Source organism: Hippopotamus amphibius, chromosome X, assembly GCF_030028045.1.
Source record: "Hippopotamus amphibius kiboko isolate mHipAmp2 chromosome X, mHipAmp2.hap2, whole genome shotgun sequence".
In the NCBI taxonomy this organism is placed as follows: Eukaryota; Metazoa; Chordata; class Mammalia; order Artiodactyla; family Hippopotamidae; genus Hippopotamus; species Hippopotamus amphibius.
The window spans coordinates 31,662,291-31,683,062 of record NC_080203.1 but is presented as its reverse complement, the minus strand read 5'-3'; the positions used below and the strand labels follow the sequence as shown (position 1 = coordinate 31,683,062).

At 42.6% G+C, this 20,772-nt stretch overlaps 1 protein-coding gene and 1 long non-coding RNA gene across 10 annotated transcripts in view; one reads left to right on the top strand and one right to left on the bottom strand.

Annotated features, from left to right (window-relative positions):
* Positions 1-419: 419 nt before the first annotated feature.
* Positions 420-11,510, top strand: LOC130842521 (uncharacterized). Its single transcript, XR_009050460.1, has 3 exons — positions 420-1,091; positions 1,979-2,019; positions 11,353-11,510. It is a non-coding gene; the product is annotated as an uncharacterized LOC130842521 (long non-coding RNA).
* Positions 11,511-11,615: 105 nt separating this feature from the next.
* UPF3B (UPF3B regulator of nonsense mediated mRNA decay) overlaps positions 11,616-20,772 on the bottom strand; it is a 40,809-nt gene continuing 31,652 nt past the window's right edge. For 3 of the 9 annotated variants that reach the window (XM_057718785.1, XM_057718781.1, XM_057718784.1), the window contains 7 exons: positions 19,998-20,108; positions 18,919-18,962; positions 18,269-18,451; positions 17,825-17,863; positions 15,815-15,975; positions 15,178-15,472; positions 11,616-12,612 (listed from right to left, as the gene is read on the bottom strand). In XM_057718785.1, the coding sequence (XP_057574768.1) occupies positions 12,463-12,612; positions 15,178-15,472; positions 15,815-15,975; positions 17,825-17,863; positions 18,269-18,451; positions 18,919-18,962; positions 19,998-20,108 (983 nt within the window). In that variant the 3' untranslated portion in view covers positions 11,616-12,462. The remainder of the gene's footprint in view (positions 12,613-15,177; positions 15,473-15,814; positions 15,976-17,824; positions 17,864-18,268; positions 18,452-18,918; positions 18,963-19,997; positions 20,109-20,772) is intronic. The other 6 variants (XM_057718782.1, XM_057718787.1, XM_057718786.1 and 3 more) reach the window with 6 other exon arrangements.

The following is a 20,772-nucleotide window of genomic DNA, read 5'->3' as shown; positions in this document are numbered from 1 at the left end:
TTAATTCTTACAGCTTTACAGAGCACTTGTTGTTCTTCCTGGTTTTCCTTCTACCTTGCATGCTACCCCTGCTGAGTTTCTTTTGCTGATTCTTCCTTATCTCACTGGAGAGCCCTGAGGTTCAGATTTGGACCTCTTCTCTTTTGTATATACACTCCCTCCTTTGGTGACCTCATCCAATATCATGGCTTTAAATACTTTCTTGGACTTCCCAGTGGTTAAGACTACACGCTTTCACTGCAAGGGGCACGGGTTCGATCCCTGATCAGGGAGCTAAGGTTCTGCATGCTGCCCGGTGCGGCCAAAACTCTCCTGGTTGATGACACCCAAACGTGCCTCCAGCCTGGACATCTCCTTGAACTCCTACTACCTTTTCAGCATCCCCACCTGCATGTCTAATAGATGTCTTTAAACTTAATGTGTCCCAAACAGAACTCCGGATATTTTCACCATCAACTGGGTCACTCAAAGTCCTTCCCATCTCAGCAAATGGCAACTCCATTCTCCCTGTTGCTTAGGCCAAAATTTGTTTTCCATTCTTCTCTTTTCTCTCACATCCCATATCCAGTTTGTTAGCAAATCTGGTCAGTTTGACTTTGAAATTTATGCAGTACCTCAGAAGGTGACTTTATTTGGAGTAGGGCCTTTACAGAGGTAATCAAGTTAAAATGAGGCTGGCTAGGGGACTTCCCTGGTGGTCCAGTGGCTAAGACTCTGCACTCCCAACGCAGGGGGCCCTGGTTCGATCCCTGGTCAGGGAACTAGATCCCACATGCCACAACTAAGAGTTCGCATGCCACAATGGAAAGATCCCACGTGCCACAGCTAAGACTTGGCACAGCCAAATAAATAAATAAATATATTTTTTTAAATGAGGCTGGCTAGTGTGGGACCTCATCCAATCCGACTGGTGTCCTCATCAGAAGAGATTAGGACACACAATGAGACACCAGGATTATGTGCGTGCATGTGGAAAGACTGTGTGAGGACACAGTGGGAAGGTGCCGGGCCATTCGAGAGCCAACGAGAGAGGCCTCAGGAGAAACCAGACCTGCTGATGCCTCGATCTCGGACTTCTGGCTTCCAGAACTGTAAGAAACTTCTGTTTAAGTCACCCAGTCTGTCGTATTTTGTTATGGCAGCCCTCACTGACTAAGACTGGTGGGATCAGGACTTGGGGAGTGGGGAGAAGGGCATTCCAGCTAGAAGGAACAGCATGCCGCCAGTCACAAGCCAATGTACTGTACCTCCGGATTGGCTGGAGCCAGGCAGGCAAGTTTCAGGGGCTGGGTTCCACAGAGCTGGGTCCCACGGAGTCAGAAAGGACAAGGGCTGTGAGGAGGCTCCAGGATTTGACATAAGGTGCTCCCTGGTGCCCTTGAAAGTTGGGCAGTATACATGGGACATGAGGAAGGGGGCAAAAGGAGAAAGAGTGGGTGGTGAAGTGGGGCAGGGTTGAGGGGAGGAGATGCTTTTAGGATATTTGGGTGTGAAGGGAAGGTGACAAATGAGGGCAGTGAGAGAGGGTGGTGAGCTCAAGAGCTGGTTGTTTCTGGGACTTCCCTGGTGGTCCAGTAGTTAAGACTCCTCACTTCCACTGCAGAGGCCAGGAGTTCGATCACTGGTCGGGGAACTGGGATCCCGCATGCTGTGGAGTGTGGCCAAAAAAAAAAAAAAAAGAGTTGGTCGTTTCTGGTAGATCATGGAGAGAAAGATGGGAAGGAGAGACATTAAAGATGCAGGGAAATCCAGGTATAATAGTGTGGGGGTCTCAGAGGACATGGTGGGGGTAGGCTGAAGGGCATCAGGAGAGAAGTTTGCCTTGAAAAGGACAACAGTCATTTCCCACGTTGGGAGGGAAGAAGAAGGACAGATGAAGAGAGAATTTTTTTGGTAAATTTAATTTTGTTTTTTAATCATGTAAGTATTTTCCATGCTTCCATTTACATCCTATATGACCCGACATTTCCTCTCCTAGGTGTTTCTCCAAAAGAAAGGTGAACAGATGTGCATCAAAAGGTATGTACTGTGGTTAAGTGGTTAAGACTCCATGGTCCGGTGGTTAAGACTCCACACTCGCCATGCAGGGGGTACAGGTTCGATCCTTGGTCAGAGAACTAAGATCCCACACGCCGTAGGGTGCAGCCTAAAAAAATAAAATATTTTTTTTAAAGTTTGAAAAAAGGTATGTACTAAGTTGCTTATAAAAGAATTATTTCTAACAGCCTCAAACAGGAAACTATCTCCTGCTGAATGGATAAACTGTGATATATTTACCAAGGGTTACTATACAGCAGCGGTTCTCAAAGTGTGATCCAGGGAAATCTGGGGGATCCTCAAGACCCTTTTGGAGGGTCTGCAGGGTCAAAATTATTTTTATAATAATACAAAGAAGTCATCTGCTTCTTTCACTCTTGTCCTCTCATGAGTGTACTGTGGAGTTTCCAAGAGGCTACATGACTTGTAATGATTTCATTGCTCTGACAGACAATAATAGAATGTGTGCTTGTGTGTTCTTGGGTTTTAAATGTTTTTCAGTTTTAATTTCTAATACAGTAAATATCGATAGATATAATCCACACAAAGGCCCTTTGGCATCCTCAATAATTTTTAAGTGTAAAGGGGTCCTAAGACTAAAACTGGGCCAGACTAATCTGTGCCATTAGAAGTCAGGATAGTGGTTATCCTTGGTGAGAGGAGGGGCTGATCATATTCTGTTTCTTGATCTGGGTGCTAGTTCCATGAGTGCGTTCCCTTTGTGAAAATTCATCTAGCTGTACACTTCGGGTTCATGTGTTTTGCTGTATGGGTGTTATATTTCAGTATAAATTAAAAATGCTTTTATATGGGTCTACAGGCAAAACTATAGATGACACATTTACAGATGTCTAGTTGCTATCCTAGTCTCTCCCCCCACGTTCTCCCCCTCCACCATAGGCTATTTTTTTCCCCAACGGTGATTTTTTGGGGGGGGGGGCTGTATTCGGTTTTCGTTGCTGCGTGCAGGCTTTTTCTAGTTGTGGCAAGTGGGGGCTACTCTTCGTTGCGGTGCGAGGGCTTCTCAGTGTGGTGGCTTCTCTTGTTGCAGAGCACGGGCTCTAGGCACATGGGCTCAGTAGTTGTGGCTCGTGGGCTCTAGAGCACAGGCTCAGTAGTTGTGGTGCACAGGCTTAGTTGTTCTGCGGCATGTGGGATCTTCCCAGCCCAGGGCTCAATCCCGTGTCCCCTGCATTGGCAGATGGATTCTTAACCACTGCGCCACCAGGGAAGTCCCTCCCAAAGGTGATTTTTATTATTTGCTGATTTCTCCTTCCATTGTTTCTTTTGGAAAATATCTGAATATTTTCACTCCATTTCAAATATTTATATATTTGCTTGAATAACCCCCACCCTTGTCTTCCTGCAGCAGAAGTAGCATGTCACATCCAAGAGAGGGAACTTGTGAGGTGGGGAGAAGGAAAACGGAAGTGGCGCACAGCAGATGGCTTGGAGGTCAGGAAATTAGGAGGCTCAGCAGCCTTCTGCAGAGAATAAAGGGATCTGGGGAGAGCACAGAGGAACGCCTCACCCCGCCTGGGCAGTAGAGTCTTCAGAGAAGGAGCTGCTGGAGGGAAATCCTGAAGAGGGACTAGGAGGGACAGGGAAGGGATGGCTTTCCAGGAAGAGGGAACTGTTTTTGCAAAAGTGTAGAGGCCTAGAGCAGGCATCCAGGGCCTCCCCCGACAGGCCCAGGAATCTGAGCTTTATTGGAGGCTGACAATTTGCAGCTTCTTTAGCGGAATACATCTATTTAAAAAGCCATTTTATGAAGAAACCCACCATTGACTCTTCCTCTTATAACCCTTTTCCAATCCGATGGCAAATCCTGTGTGCTCCCTCTTCAAAGTATATCTAGAATCCAAATGCTCCTCCGTGCCCCCACCTCGGCTCAAGACACAACACCATCTCTCACTGGGTTCATTACAAAAATCTCCCTTCTTCTGATCCTGCCCCCTACACTCTATTCTCAACACAGCAGCCAGAGTGATCCAGTTCAAACCTGTCAGATCGCATCACTCCTCTGCTCAGAGGGGTTCTAATAGCTTATTTCACTCAGGTAAAAATCCAAGTCCACACAACAGCCTGCAGGGGGGCAAGTGCCATCAGGCCCTTCCAGCCCCACCTCTCTGACCTCACCTCCAGCTGCTCTCACCTTCAACTCACTCTGTTTGGGCCACACTGGCCATTACAGTCTCGTCTCTCTCTCTCTCTCTCTCTCTCTCTCTCTCTCTCTCTCTCTCGTCTCATCTCAGGGCCTTCGCACTGCTTGGTAGCTTCCTCCATCAGTCTCTTGAGGTCTTGGTTCACACACCACCTCCATGAGGCTTTCCCTGATCATTCTATCTACAATCGCAGCCTCTGCCCTCACTGAGCATTTCCCACCCGCGACTCCTGCTTTATTGTTCTCCGTGGAGCTTATGACACCATGTATTATTTCTTTCCTCCCTCCCTCCCTCCCTCCCTTCCTTCCTTCTCTCTCTTTTTTGGCTGTGCAGCATGTGGGATCTTAGTTCCCCGACCAGGGATCAAACCCAGTTCCCTGCATTGGAAGCGTGGAGTCTTAACCACTGGACCACCAGGGAAGTCCTATTTTCTTTCTTTATTGCCTGAATCCCTCCCTAGACAGTAAATTCCATGAGGGCGTGGATTATGTGTTTTGTTCACTGCTGTCTTCTCCAAGCCTAGAACACTGCCTCACACATAGTAGGTGCTCAATAAATACTTAACGAATGAATGAATGAACTCACATACCTCAAACGGACAAAATAGAACCAGCCCCTCAGGGCAGTTGACAGCTTCACTGTTTGGCTTGGACACTTCTTGTTTGAGGAACCCCTGAAGCGCTTCTGCCCAGCCAAGAGGGTTCCTCAGAGTAGAGCTTCAAAATGACTGCTGAAGGCAAATGGGAACCATTGAAAGCTTTTGAAGGGTAAGCGGCGGTAATGTGGTTATTTTAGAAAGATCATTTGGGCAGCTGTGCCGAGAGCAGATGGGGACGGAGGTAAGAGTGGAAACGAGGAGACCCACGGGGGCCACTGCTGCAGTCCCAGCACAACGATGTGCGTTTTTGCTGCAGCTGCCTCCCAGTCCCCAGGTCTGTCCCTCTCAGTCCTTGCAGATTTAGCTCCTCGCTCACTGCCGCTGTCTCCAACACTGCTCCTGTCATGATTCCCGGTGAATTCAGTATCCACGCAGACACCTGTGGCCCCTTGGCCTCCTCTCTGCCGGTGACCGTCTTCCACTGCGCAGCAGCCACTTCCTCCCTTGCCATCCCTTCGACCTTGGCGCAGTCCCACTCTCTGCTCTCCTTGCAGTTGACTTCCTCTAGGACCCTAGCACTGACAACGCTCCCACCTCACCCCTCACCGGGACCACCCATCCGATGAACCTATGCCCTTTCCCTGTTCCCTCCGCCGCCCCTCCCTGTCTCCTCTTCCGTCCTTACTTAGCTTAAATTCTATCAGCCACTCACTCGTCCACACCCTGCCCTTTCTTGTACTTGCCTGGAGAGACTGTAACCCTGGTAAATCCAGTTCTCCACCTGCTTGACAACCTGTGCCGCTGGCGGCTGAATGAAGCTGGAGGAAACCGACTGGCCTCACTTCGGGTTCACGACCACTGACTTCGAGTGGGCCCTCAAGGCTGCCCCAGAGCTCTACATTTCTCCAGTGCAGCCACCCTCCCATTTTCCTGGAGCAGTGCTCCTCAAGCATTAATATGCACACGAATCACCTGGGATCTTGTTAGAATACAGATTCTGATTCCACATTTCTGACAACTTCCCAGGTGACCTGCATGCTGCTGGCCTGTGGTTAGCAAGGGCCTAGACCAGGGACTGGCAAACTTTTTCTTTTCTTTTTCTTTTTTTAAGGTTTCTTTAATTATGTATGTATATATGTATTTATTTTTGGTGTTGGGTCTTCGTTGCTGCACATGGACTTTCTCTAGTTGTGGTGAGCAGGGGCTTCATTGCTGTGCGCGGGTTTCTCTTGTTGGAGAGCACGGGCTCTAGGCACTCGGGCTTTAGTAGTTGTGGCACATAGGCTCAGCAGTTGTGGCTCGCAGGCTCTAGAGCATGGGCTCAGTGACGCACGGGCTCAGTTGCTCCTTGGCATGTGGGATCTTCCTGGAGCAGGAATCAAACCCGTGTCTCCTGCATTGGCAGGCAGATTCTTAACCACTGCGCCACCAGGGAAGTTCCTGGCAAACTTTTTCTGATAGCAAATATTTTAGGCTTTGCAGGCAACATATGATGTTTATTACAACTATTCAACTCTGCTGCTATAGCTAGACAGTACATAAACTAATGGGTGTGACTGGGTTCTCATAATATTTTAGTTATGGAGACTAAAAGTTGAATTTCATAGAATTATTTTGTATCACAAAATATGCTTTTGATTTTTTTCCATCATTTACAAATACAAAAGCCATTCTTAGCAGGCTGTACACAAATAGGCAGTAGCCAGGCTTGGTTCACAGTTTGCCAACTGTTGGCCTAGATGACTATTTCAACCCTTCTTCCTCCCTTCTCACTCTCGGTGATGGCCTTGCTTCCCAGTCACTGAGAAAACTTCAGCAATGACAGAACTTCCATAACTCACCTACCACATCCGAGCTACCAGCACTGTACTTGAATCCCCTGCCTTCGTCCTGTTCCTACGATAGATCCTAACCCGTCACCTATTCAGAAACCTGCCTCTGGCAGCTCCTCCTTTTCTGTCCCTGCTTTTCCCTGGATTGTGCCCATCGACACACAAATAAATACATGGTTGTTGCTCCCATCTTAAAAACCTGCTCTTTCCCCAACTCAACAAAACTGTGAGTTTTGTCTATATTTACTCTTTCCAATTATTCTCATTTTTTTGAGCTATAATTCACATACCATAAAAATCGCCATTTTAAAGTGTACAATTCAGTGGGTTTTAGTATGTTCACAAGTTTGTGCAACCACCACCAGTATCTAATTCCAGAACACTTTCATTACCCCAAGAAGAAACCTGTGCCCATTAGCCGTCACTCTCCATTCCCCTTCTCCCACTAACATACTTTCTGTGTCTATGGATTTGCATATTCTGGACACTTCATATAAATGGAATCATACATTATGTGGCCATTTGTGTCTGGCTTCTTTCACATAATTTTTCAGGGTTCCTTCATGCTGTGGCATGTGTCAGTGCTTCTTTCCTTTTTAATGGCTGAATATTATTCCACTGTGTGGACATAATTATTTTATCCATTTATCAGTTGATTGCCACTAGGATTGCTTCTGTGTTTTGGGCTATACTGAATAATGCTATAAACACTGGTGTGCAATTATGTTTGAGTACCTGTTTTCAATTATTTTGGACATATACCTAGGAAAGGAGTGGAATTGCTGGGTCATATGGTAACTGTTTAACCTTGTGAGTAACTGCTGGGGTATGTTCCACAACTGGCTACACCATTTTACATTCCCTCCAACACTGCATGAAAGTTCAAATTTTTCTACATTTTCACCAACACTTGTTATTTTCCATTAAAAAAAACAGCCATCCTCTTGGGAGCCCACTCCAATCAGGTTTTCACCTAGCACTCAAGCTGAAACTGTACTTTAAGATCATCAGCGACCTCTGTGTTGCTAAATCCCAAGTTAATTTCTCTGATCTGATCTGACCTATATTTGTCTTATTTGACCTCTCCTCAGAATACTTTCTTCACTTGGCTTCCAGGACAGCACACTTGCTTGGTTTTCTTCCTATCTTTCTGACTGCTCCTTCAGAATCTCTTTTTCTGGTTCTTCTTTATCGTATTTCTTCAACTCTTTATTCAAGAGTCATCTTCTTGGGACTTCCCTGGTGGTTCAGTGGCTAAGACTCCACGCTCCCAATGAAGGGGGCCGGGGTTTGATCCCTGGTCAGGGAGCTAGATCCCATGTCACAACAAAGATCCTGCATGGGCAACTAAGACCTGACACAGTCAAAAAAAAAAAAAAAGTCATCTTCTCATTAAAGCCTTTCAACTCCCACCCATGAACATCATACTCCTTTCCCCTGATTTATTTTCCCTCCTAAGCACCTGTCACTTTCTAATAATACATATTTTGCTTGTTTTATTTTTCTCTCTCCACCTTAATGCAAGCTCCATGAAGGGAGGAATTTTGTCTGTTTCATTCACTGATGTAATTCCAGAATCTAGAACATGAATGGCACATGATGTGTGCTCAAAAAATGGTGAATGAATAAATGACTGCATGAATGATGATAGCCTGAACTAGGGCAGTGAAGGGCTGGAGAGGAGGGAGATGAATGGGACAGAATGATTGAGTGGATGTGGGGCATGACGATGGAGTCAGACATGATCCTCAGTGCCGATTGAGTAGGTGGTTCACATCCTCTGCAAAACAGGAGGATGGGAGGAACTCTGAGTTCAGTTTGGGGCCAGAGATACTTAGGATCTTTGGGTGATGTCCAGTAGGGAGCTGTATCTGAGATCAGGGGATTGGTCAGGGCTGGAGATATGGAGGATAGCCTTAAAATCTGGAAATATAGATAATACATCACGTATTACAGTAGCAATGAACAATCATGTATTTAACCATGCCTCTGTAATATGAGCTTAATAAATATTTGGGGGATGAATAAATGAGCTCTGTGAGATTTCTAACAATGGCCAATCCTACATATTGTCAGTATATACTTTCTAAGAATTCACCATATGTCAGCCTATCTTTGCTACCTTGCCTTCCTCAATAAGGATATAAATGGATATAAGTAAATAAGGATATAAGTAAATTTTTGTGGTGTAGAGGACAGTCCCAGAGACAGTAAAGAAAATTCTGGGCCACCTCCATAAAAACATGTAACATACAGAGCCTCTATAGAGCAACAAAAGGCCACAAAACTCCTCTAATCTTTCTCCTATGGAATTAAAGATAAGGTCTGTGAATACCATAGCAAGTTGAATCTTAATTTATAACCAGAGTTAAATTATTGCCTCAGGACTACCTTATATATGCCTGCTGGGCAAGGGAGTGTGGTTCCTGATTTTGAAGGCATGAAAGCCTCATGAAGGCACAAGCCACCCCCTTTTCACTGCCCTGGAGGTACTTATTCCCACTGCCCTCACTCCTTGAATTTTTCTCGCCTACTTCCCTTAGCATCACTTCTCTCCACCAGAGCAGCAAACTCTCCAGAGTTGTCAGCATCAGGATGGCAGGGCCTTGTTCACAACTATGGCCTTAGTGCCAACACATAGGAGGTGCTTGATGAATGTTCAGATATCCAGTGTCTAAGCTGACTCCGTCTTGTCTTTATTTCTAAAGAAATCAAGCCTGTGTCTGAACTTCTTCAAAAATGGAATCAATTGCTTAGCAAGAGTGAGGGCCCTCCTGTAGTCTCAGCAGTTGGTCTGGTTTAGGGATTTTCTCCAGCAACACTTGGCTGCTTAGGGGCAGGAGACTGCCACCCCAGGCGGTCACCACAGCCCCTCTCACGCGGTGCATTGTGCTCTGGTTATTTCTGGTTGTTTCTTGACACCACTGGCCCATGGTTCCTCAAGGACAAGGACTTGTTTGAGTCCTTGAACCCCAGGGCCTCCACACAGTCAGTGACTAGTAAATGTTTGTTAAGTGAATACATAAATGAATGGAAGAAATTTAAGAGGGGGTGGGGAGGTGTGGTTTAACGAGTTGGACTGGCAAAGCAAGCAGAACAAAAAAGGGAGGTACTGACATGAAAACAGCTGTGAGAGGACTGGCAGCAGGCCCCAGGCTGGGTACAGAGGCAAGCGATGCCAACTCATTACTGATGGTTCTGGGGTGACACTTCTCCTAAGGCCAGCTCCTCTAACCTCAGCTGCCAAGAGGCTTCCTTTTCACCTGCCTTCTCAGGAAACCTACACTATTGGTTATCATTTCCCCTGGGTATTCATCCTTTCTCAGATCTTTCCTTTTGGCTTCTAAACAAGCTTTAGTATTTCTCATATTTAAAAAAAAAAAATCCTTTCCCAATACCCTTTACCTATCGCTATTTTTTCACTGCCAAACTCCTCTGAAAAGTTGTCTATGTTGTTTCTATTCTCAGCTCAGTCAGGCTTTCATTCCTTATCATTCCAGGTCATCAGTGATTTGTAAGTCACTGAATCCCTTGGCTTTTTTTTTTTTTTAATATTTTTTGGCCGCGCAGTGCAGCATGTGGGATCTTAGTTCACCGACCAGGGATCGGAACCCATACCCCCTGCAGTGGAAGTGCAGAGTCTTAACCACTGGACCACCAAAGTCCCCCCATGGGCTTTGTTCAGGCATCACACTTGACCTTCCAGCAGCATCCACCCCTGATGGCTACTCCCCTTTCCTTCTTCATCCTTTTCTCTTGGGTTAGGTAATATAATACCAGTCTTCTGGTTTTTCAGCTACTCTCTGGCTACTCCTTTTCTGTCTTTATAGATTTATTTCCTTACCGTATAGTATCCTTAGAGTTCTTTAAGGCTGGGCCCTAGGTCTGTTTCTGTTCTTTCTCTACTCTTTCCCCCTAAGTGATTAAATCCAGGCCCATGGCTTCAATAATCACCTAAAAATAGATGAATTCCAAACCTGTATCTCTAGCCCAAATCTCTTCTCTGAGCTTCAAGACCCATATATATTCAGCTGTCCCCATCTCCACTTCCCACCTGCCACTCACCCCTCACTGTAACATGGTTCCTGCCTCACCAGCTCACGTGTGCCTCTCAGTACTGCCAAATCCAGTGAACACTGCATGTTTCTTATCTTCCTTAATCTCTCTGTGGCATGGGACACTGCCAGCCATTCTCCTCCTTGAAAATTCCCCTTCCCTTATGCCAGTACTCTCTCCCAGTTGAGGACCATTCTCTTTCAATCACCTTCGATGGCTCTTCTTTACCTGCCTCTTGGGATCCTGGTTTCTAAAACATAAAGCAGTGACGTATTAAGTAAAGGCAAACTGACACCACAGTGGAGAAGCTGGCAGGATGGAAATGAAGCAGCAGCTCAAGGATGTTGTCCAGACATTTTGGTTCTTATGGAACAAAAATGGTGAACCATGATTTGGTCTCCTTGGTGGTCAAAATAAAGGCACAGTGCTAGTGAAGGCAGAAACAAATATCATTCATCCACTTTCAAAATTCCCAAAAGGTTAGTTAAGTATCAAAAGTTTAATTTCTCAAAGCTAATAGCAGGGATTTCCCTGGTGGTGCAGTGGTTAAGAATCTGCCTGCCAATGCAGGGGACATGGGTTCGATCCCTGCTCCAGGAAGATCCCACATGCCATGGAGCAACTAAGCTTGTGCACCACAACTTACTGAGCCTGTGCTCTACAGCCTGTGTTCCACGACAGGAGAAGCCACTGCAATGAGAAGCCCGCGCTCCGCAACGAGAAGCCTGTGTTCCGCAACAGGAGAAGCCACCGCAATGAGAAGCCCACGCACCACAAACACCCAATGCAGCCAAAAATAAATACATAAATAAATAAAGTTAAAAGCAATTCAGACTCCCATGTGTTTAGCTGTGATGCCAAGCACTCATATTAAAAAAAAAAAACTAATAGCAATTTTGTGAAGTTAATAAACACACAGCTTTATACTTGAGTGACGTTGATATTTATTGACATCAATGCAAAATAAGCTAAGACTAAAAGTTGTTATTTAACAGGAACAAATATTGGTGCAGTTTCCTTCCTGGAGAGGGTATGCACTCAGCTCATGAGACCTACGATAAAACAAAGACTGGATTGTCAAGCACCAACTAAGGGTTAAACTTTACTAATATAAAAATTGCTAAAGGCAAAAGGAGATGTTTAAAAAAAATTTTTTTATGCTAAGCTCACGTAAGCAAACAAAAAACTAAAACTAATCCTAAAACTTTAGGACATGGGGTATAGACATGACATGACTATTTAAACTTTTGCATAAGCAAAATCTATTAAATCCTTCACTGTACTTGTGTTACAATTACATGCTTGTTGCTTCTACACTACACAAAGTCAACAGTTATCACCAACAATGACTATAACTAGATCTGAACAAGGCTTCAAAGTGACTGCTCCATTGAAATTAAGAAAATTCAATCCAGGATAAACAAAACCTTTTTAGAGCCAGTTCTCGTATCTTCTTCTCGTGTCATACCTAATTAAGTCCCCTCTTGACATTTCCTGCCTGCAAACTGCAATGCATGTCCTCTCCCTCAGCTTTGTCTGACACTTTAAAATGAATTTGTAGGAACTGCATAAAAAATGAAATCGTACTTCCAATCTGAACCTGCAATCGGGTTCCTGCTTTGACACAAAACATACTCCTCTGCAGTGTACCCCACCAGCACAGCGACCCCCTTTCTCTCTCTCTATCCCTTTGCCCTGAAGGCACTTCTGGATTGCTTAATTCGTGCTCTTTGGCTGCCTAGACAGTCAGGACACCTAAGGCCATTTGGACCTATCACTCCTCGCTTCCTTCTTTTCTATGGCTAATACCACTTTCCTGCTTTTTTTCTATGGTTGAATCTCCAGACTTGGTGCTGTCATCAGGGGGACACAGTCGATTTCGGCTTCGAGCTCCTGGTTGGTAAAGCTGCATTGCTGGGCGATCCTAAAGTAAAATGAAATATTAATGTTACAACATTGCTACTAAGCATTTACAGGGGATTTTCAGAGTCGTAAGTTATGTATTGATATATACCAATACAAAAGAACCCATAAAAGATAAAAAATGTGAGAGCACAGTACAAGACAGTAAGTGTTGATGGTTAATTTGCTTCACACTGCCTGCTTCCTTTCCCCTATCTATACAGAAAAACAACCACTTCACTTTATAAGCAATAGTTATTAAATAAGTATTATTTTATATGCCTAGAGTAAATTTTCAATAAGTCTACTTCCTAATTTTCTTAACCATCTCAAGATGAACTGAATCAGCTTGTATAGCTTTTACTTAGAAACCATGGCCATTGTCTGTCTCTCTTCCCCATCAGTAAATTGACTTTAAAATGCACCACCACCTAAGAAAATTTTAGGAGTAAAAACCAACAGTAATAAAGAATGCAAAATCTTAAGTGGAGACCTCCCTGAAGTTATGAGCTCAGATCCTTGTAACTCAGCACAAATATGACTGTCTCTTAATTCAGGTTTAACAAGGTAACAGCCCAGCTTGAGACTCTTAAGGCGGCACTTCAGATCTCAGATTCCTAAATAAGCCTCAATAAAGTCACCAGGTACCTCTCAGTGCAAGTAATGTGTTTGGTTCATGACAGTATGACCCTGGAAAACTTAAATGTATAGGCCTTTTTCTGCATTCAACAAAACACGACATGAGCCTTCCTTGCCCTTTCTGACACATGAAAGTTAGCCTTAAAATATTATTCTCAAGTCAATAATTCCAGCAAAACATTTCACTATTTTAATAAGATGAAACGGTAAAACAAATGAGACTGCTGCATAATATTTAAAGAAACCGATGATGGGGCTCCCACTGTACAAAGGTGGGACAATATAAACATCAACAAGGACAGTAACTGATAACGACAAGTTGGAGTACACCGAATATTTCTAAATCCACAAGGTCTTAAAGACTAAACAGAACAAAACTCATTGATAGCCCCTACAAGTTGCTGGGACACCAACTCATTACTCTGAATACTGTAAATAAAGGGAAAGGTCAAGTGTTTTTCTTGTCTTTCCTGTGTAAACTGAATTTCAAGGCTAACCAAATAGTTGATGAGGGAAAATTCCTCTTTGTAGAATATCAGATCATAAATGCAACAGGAAAGGCAGAATTTGTACATATATCACCATCTTCCAACCTCCCCCTTATGAAATAATGAATCTAAACAAAATCATTAGGAGAAAGGCTGATAAAAAATTGTATAATATATGGACCCAGGCTTACAATACCTGAACTACTCGATCAGTTGTTTTTCCAATTTTTTATCTTGAAAAATTTTAAATCTACAGAAATGTTGCCAAACTTGTACAATGAATACCTAATACCCTTCTCCTAGATTCACAATGGTTAATGTTTTGTCACATGTGCCTTTTCCATCTCTAGTGTGTGTGCAGGCATACACACATATAGACACATTATTTTTAAAGAACCATTTGAGTAAGTGCAGACAGCATGACCCTTCATCGCTAAATATTTCAGCTTGTGTATCCTATGAGCAAGGACATCCTATCACATAACCATCATATGATTACTATTGCTCAATCTTAACAACACAATAAAAGGACACCCAGACATTGTATGCTTCCTGATATGATGCAGTAGGAACTGCACAACACCACCTATCAAGTATTCTTGCCAACAGTTGAGTCTGAATATATTCAGGCCTCTAGATGAGGGGCCACCTGTTTTTGTGAATAGAGTTTGACTGACACACAGCTAGGCTTATTCTTTTACATGATGTCTATGCCTACTTTCCTACAACGCTTACTGGTTGTGAGAGACCATGTGGCCCACAAAGCCTGAGATATTTACCATCTGGCCCTTGACAGAAAAAGGAACATTTCGAGCAAATACAATTTTTGGACTTTGTTTAGAGCCTATAAAAAAGATGTTTATGAGACAATTGGGAAAATTTGAACAGAGTAGGTAGGATGCTAAGGAGTTACTGCCAGGTTTTTTTTGTGGTGTTAAAATTGCTATTAGGGTTATTTTATTAAGAAAGAGAGTCATTGGAACTTCCCTGGGTCCAGTGGTTAAGACTGCACACTTCCACTGCAGGGGATGTGGGTTCGAGCACTGGTTGGGGAACTAAGATCCTGCATGCCTTGTGGCGTGGCAAAAAAACAAAAGTCTTTACTCTGAATATTGACGTATTTAAAGAAGAAATTATCTGTCTAGGATTTGCTTGAAAATAATCCAGTAGGAGAAAGATAGAGTAGAATAGAAAGAAGATTGACCATGAGGTGATAACTGCTGAAGCTGGGTGATGGGTACATCATACTATCCCTGTTCTCTCTACTTCTGTGTATATCTGAAATACATACACAAACTTATTAACAGGAAGTTAATAAAAGGACCCCACCAAGACCAAAAAAAAGGTGCAGATAGTTAAAGTTCCCCTAAAATTCCATAACAAAGGAGCTAGCCCTTTTGTTTATACTTGCAGGAAAAGAAAAAAATCCTCAGGAAATTAAGTTTAACGAAAAGCAGCACCTTGTTTCTTATGCGATCCCTCTTAACCACTTCCTCTTTCTTTTCAGTTTTTTCTGAGCTGCCTACTGGTTCCGTACTTTCAGGCTTCTTTCCTTTATCCCGAAGTGCTTCTTTCTCTTTTTTCATTTCTTCTTCCTTTCTTTTAAAAGCCTTCTCTTTCTCATAGCGCTCCTTCTGCCTGCGGCGCTCTTCCTCCTGCCGCTTCAGCCTCTCTCTTTCCCGCAGCATGCGCTCTTGGTCGCGTTCATAATCCCGCTCCCTCTCCCTGTATTCTCTGCCACTCTCATCTTCAGGTCTGCATGAAAAACAAATCTGAGAATGCATGTACCCTCGAAGCTTTTCTAATCACAAATGCAGGAACACTCTGATCCTGACTTGGCCACTACAATGAGGTTGAAATTTTGGAGCAGCCTTAAAAAAAAAACAAAACTAGTATTTTGAAAAACAGTTTTTAAAAAACCCAAAAGTCATTCATCCAGATTAAGATACTAAAATATTTGAAACCTGTCCTCCTCATCCCTCTACACCTTGTAAAACCAAGTATCTTGATTCAGGTATAAGTCCAGAATGTAGCAGTAAAACTAGTACCTAGAAACATGTAGAAAACAAATGTACCAAAGAGCCCTCGACTACCGACCTCTTAGGCTTTTCATCTTTAAATTCACCATCAGAACGCTTGGACAATGTACAACTCTGCCCACTGGCTCTTTCATCACTCAGATTCTCTTTGTCCAATTTCTTGACCTTTTCTCTTTTGTCCAATTCTTTTTCATCTCCTTTTTCTGGCTTCTTGAGCAGCTTTAAAGAGAAAAAAATTAAGTTTACTTTGAAAGGTGGGGCATTGTCTTCTGATTCTACCAAAGAAAATAATGTACTAAATATTTTCAATTTAGGCTATAGAAGGCCCCTGTCTCTGCAGGTACTCAGACTTTCAGGTGAACAACTAGTGCACGAGAGCAGTAATTTGCTAAAAGGACACTATTAATGTGAAAGTGTTATCCACTCAAATGAAGTGGTTTAATCACTTTGTAGCAATAGGATCAAGACTCCTTTGGCTTTCAATGGGTCAGCCTTTAAGTAGACCAATGCACACTTTCAAGTATGCCTTCTGTAGCTCAGCATGTTGGTATAACTCGATAGGAAAATATGCTACAAATTTAAAATGCTAAGCAGATCATTACTGTTGGACTATTTTTATGTAGTAATTAGAATGACAAATACCTTGGTCACCAAAGGAGAGATCCATTGCAGGAATAATTTTGCCTTGAGTCTGAGAGTAGTTATATACTTATGATGGTACAATCATATTATCATTAGAGAGGAAAGGCAAAAATTACTTGGCATTTGATTTAAAAATCCAAATACATACAACGGAACTGTGAAGTTCCATCTCTACTGAATAGGAACTCTGCTCAATGTCATATATATATATGACAATGCAATTCTAAAATAAAAGTGGTTTATAAAGTCCAAATTGCTAACAGAAATTTCTCACGCCACTGCTACAAATCTCTCTAGAATACCCCCAAGTGTTGGATATTCAGAGAGATTTTTAGGCAAAATAGAAGAATTTCAAGTCTCAGAGTGAAGGCATCATAGAAAGTTTCATCATAGAAAGGCATCACACAAGCCACCAAGCAAAAGGCAAAGCACCACAAGACTTCAGCATGAAGTATTTCAGCACACAGACAGCCACTGCCAATGGTGAGTCCAAACTGGACACTAAGAAGGCACCAGTGTAAAGTGAGGATACCATGTGCAGGTTTCACTGGAAGTGTTCTTATTTCTCTAATGAACATCTTTGTTAGAAGTCAAGATGTTCATTACTCTAATAAGAACATTAACAGATGTCTCTAGCATGGCTGGCTCTACCGTCTGCCTTGTTGACAGTTAGAAATAGCAAGTCAAGTCACTTGTGGCATGGCGGACAGAGAGATCGCTAGAAGGAATTAAGATGGGAACCTCCCCACCCTGCTGCCAAGCCCCTTGTCACCAATAATGAGTCCTGGAGAGCCTTGGGGAACCCTAGCCACATGAACAGCTAAATTTTGAGGAGGTAAAAGGAGACCCTGCCATCATCTCTGTGTGATTTTCTCTGACTTTCTCTGAAGTACTATGTACAAGTACTTTCCCAGGAAGTTTGCTGGAGCAAGGGCTACCCAAGCCATGCCCTCAGAAGGGAAGCAGCAAGGCTGGGATCTTTCTACAGGTTTTCCTCTTAACTACATGCAATGCGTTAATCAGAATCTGCTGCTCACAGATTCCCAAGCAGATGCAAGAAGGTAACGTGGGGAATCCTGTGAGAGGGGAAAGGATGTAATACAGGGTGTATATCCCTAGTACTCCCACCAGGCAGCAAGTTATGAGAGGCATACAAAAAGAAGAGAAGAGAAAGAGCTCTTTAGGCGTGGTTGTCCTCTAACTGTATATTGTTGAAGCTTCTGGGTACACAGCAGAGCATCAGGAAGTCATCTGGGCTTCCTTCTAAAGTAGGAATTTAAAATGGCTCAGCTTTTAAGAAGACTCAGGTCAGTCCGAAGGAGTTTTCTACAGGGAACACTACCACCACCACCAAAAGGACTTATTAACTAAGACCTGTGTGTGTGACATGATACTAGGTGCTCTGTATCATGTACTTGGTCCTTACATTTTTCTGATTCACAGCTTGTAACAGAAACCTGTGTACCTGAAGACAGTGGAAAACAAACAGATGAGGCAACTTCATGTATCAAATATGAAGGAAAAGCTGAATAAAACCCGTAATTCATGCCAGCCAGCCCTAAGCCCTTATTTATGAAGAACTGAGAGAATAATAATCCAAAACTGAACATTTTTAATGATTAAAAATAACACAGATCTGCACTGAAGAAATACCATGTAAGCTACTTAATCTTTCAAATTATCCTAAATTAAAAGAAAATAATTACTATTATAGGAAAGATTTCTATTGATTCACTCCCCCCCCCAAAAAAAGACAAAAACAAAACCAAAAAACTGTTTACACCAACACAAGATGCATGCGTATTTGAAAAAGTAGATACAGTACATGCAATTTTCAGCAACGTGCAGTCAGTTTAAGTTATTTTCATACCTTAATCTTTGGCTCATCCTTTAATTTGTCCCTTTCTGGAACTCTGTCTATCTTCTTTAGCTTTTCTATATCTTTCCTTTTTCGTTTCTCTTCTTCTTTCCATTTCCTCCTCTCTTCTTCTCTTTGTCTTTTTCTTTCTATTTCTCGCCTTCTTCTTTCTTCTCTCTTTTCTTCTCTCATCCTCTAGAAAGAAACATGAACACAAACCTTCAAACAAGATAATCGCCACCAAAAACTTAGTCCTGAAGGTATGGCGGGTACCCACTTAACTGTATCATCTTTTCTTCCCATTTTCTACCTCCTTAACCCCCTCCCCACCCCATTCAAAATATGAGAGAGAATAAAGACCAGGGCCCGCTAATATCAGAGTCTCCCACTGCTGCCTTACTACATTATCCAGAGGCTTTCAGGAAATCAAGAGAGTGTCTCTGGAACAAGCTAAGCACTCCCTGGTGTTGCAGAGTGAATCTTTGGTCCAACAGCCAGAGTGAAGGAGGGGGCCAGAGAGTGAGGCCAATGAGCCAAATCTCTAAAGAATAATGATAGAAAAAGCCGCTATCTCTCCTCTAGGACTCCAATGCTCTTATATTTACAGAATGTGAACCAATGAAATAGAAATATTGAGAGAACTGTAAAAACAAAAGGTTTACCTGCTTGTTTTTCAGGAAGCTCAAAAGTGGGGTTGTCTTTTTAGCTACATAAATGTAAACAGATTATTAATAATACTTAATCAACCCCTAGAAAGGATTCCATTTTCTGACATTCCCTGCCAACCACCCAAGGTGGGAAAACTACACCCCTTAAATAGTAACTTCACAACTATATTATTGGAAAGAAGTTTTACAGTATTCTATTTCAATTCTGAAGGTTTAAAATATTTTTTTAAAGTTAAGAAATTCAAATGAAAACAATAAAACAATTTTTAAAAACAGCAATTCCCAGTGTTAGTGAAAATAAAGTGCAAAGGACATTCTCTTGTTTTACAGATGGGAGTATAAATTTGTTCAACCAGGAAGAAAACTGGGGTAAGGGGCTAAAAATCTAATACTTTGGACCCCATAATTCCACTTCTGGGAATTTATTCTATGGAAACTATAAGAGATGGGCTTATAGTATGCATCCATTAATAAAAACCAAGTTTTAGAAGAATATTTAATTCATTTTTCAATATTCTGAACAATGCTACCTAACCTTGTAAGCTAGCTTTTTGAAAACCATACTTCCTTTGGATAAATTCCTAGGAGTGGAAATCCTGGGTCAGAGGCTATGCTTATGCTTAGAGCTGACACAGTAGTGACAACTTACTACTAAAACCAACATCCAAGCTAGAATTTCTCAAGAGGTTTTCAACTTTGCAGTAACTAACTTCATTTTTTGATGTTTTCAGGTCAAATTTTTTTTTTTTTAGGAATATGAGCTTATTACTAGAAAACACCAACTGAGCTTCAAAGGCTTACCAACAAACATCTTAAGGTCCCATGTGAGTCTTCAAACTTTTTATACTTATATTACATTTGTGTGACACTAAATAAGTCAGAATTTCCCCCATCTTATCAATACATTCTTATAATCCTGTGAGGCAGGTATTATCCACTTTATAGTAGAACAAACAGTCTCAAAGAAGTTAGTGCCTTTCCCATGGTCACACAGCTAGCAAGTGACAGAAGTGGGAGTCTGACAGGTCTTCTGATGAAAAACCTGTTGCCCTTAATTCCTTTTGCCCACTTACCTATTAATTCTCTATTTTTTGCTTCTATTTCCTCTAGCAGTGTCTCCGGAGTAGATGTCATTTTCTCATTGTCTGCAGCATAACTTTCCAAAAATTTTCTGTATTCTGGATCTAAATAATTGTTTAAGTAAATAGAAAATATAGCAGACTTTAAACAAAATAGGAAATATTATCTAGGATATTTACTTATCAAAGAAGATAATTTTCTACTTCATGGAAGATTGAAAATAAACCTAACCATACCCACAAGATAGACTATTTAGGGCTTTACTGGTCACTTACTCTCAGAACTCCTATTAGGGATACCCACTGAGGGAGTCTGGCTTAACACAGAGTCAGGGAAAATGAGACACCACACATTATAACACAACCTCCAGGGATGTTAAGTAGTTTGCTTTAAAAATCACCACTCCTGGGACTTCCTAGGTGGCGCAGTGGTGAAGAATCCGCCTGCCAATGCAGGGGACACGGGTTCGAGCCCTGCCCTGGGAAGATTCCACATGCCACAGAGCAACTAAGCCCGTGCGCCACAACTATTGAGCCTGTGCTCTAGAGCCCGTGAGCCACAACTACTGAGCCCATGTGCCGCAACTACTGAAGCTCATGTGCCTAGGGCCTGTGCTCCACAACAAGAGAAGCCACTACAATGAGGAGCCTGTGCACCACAATGAAGAGTAGCCCCCGCTCGCAGCAACTAGAGAAAGCCCGTGTGCAGCAACGAAGACCCAATGCAGCTAAAAAATAATAAATAAAATAAATTAATTAATTAAAAAAA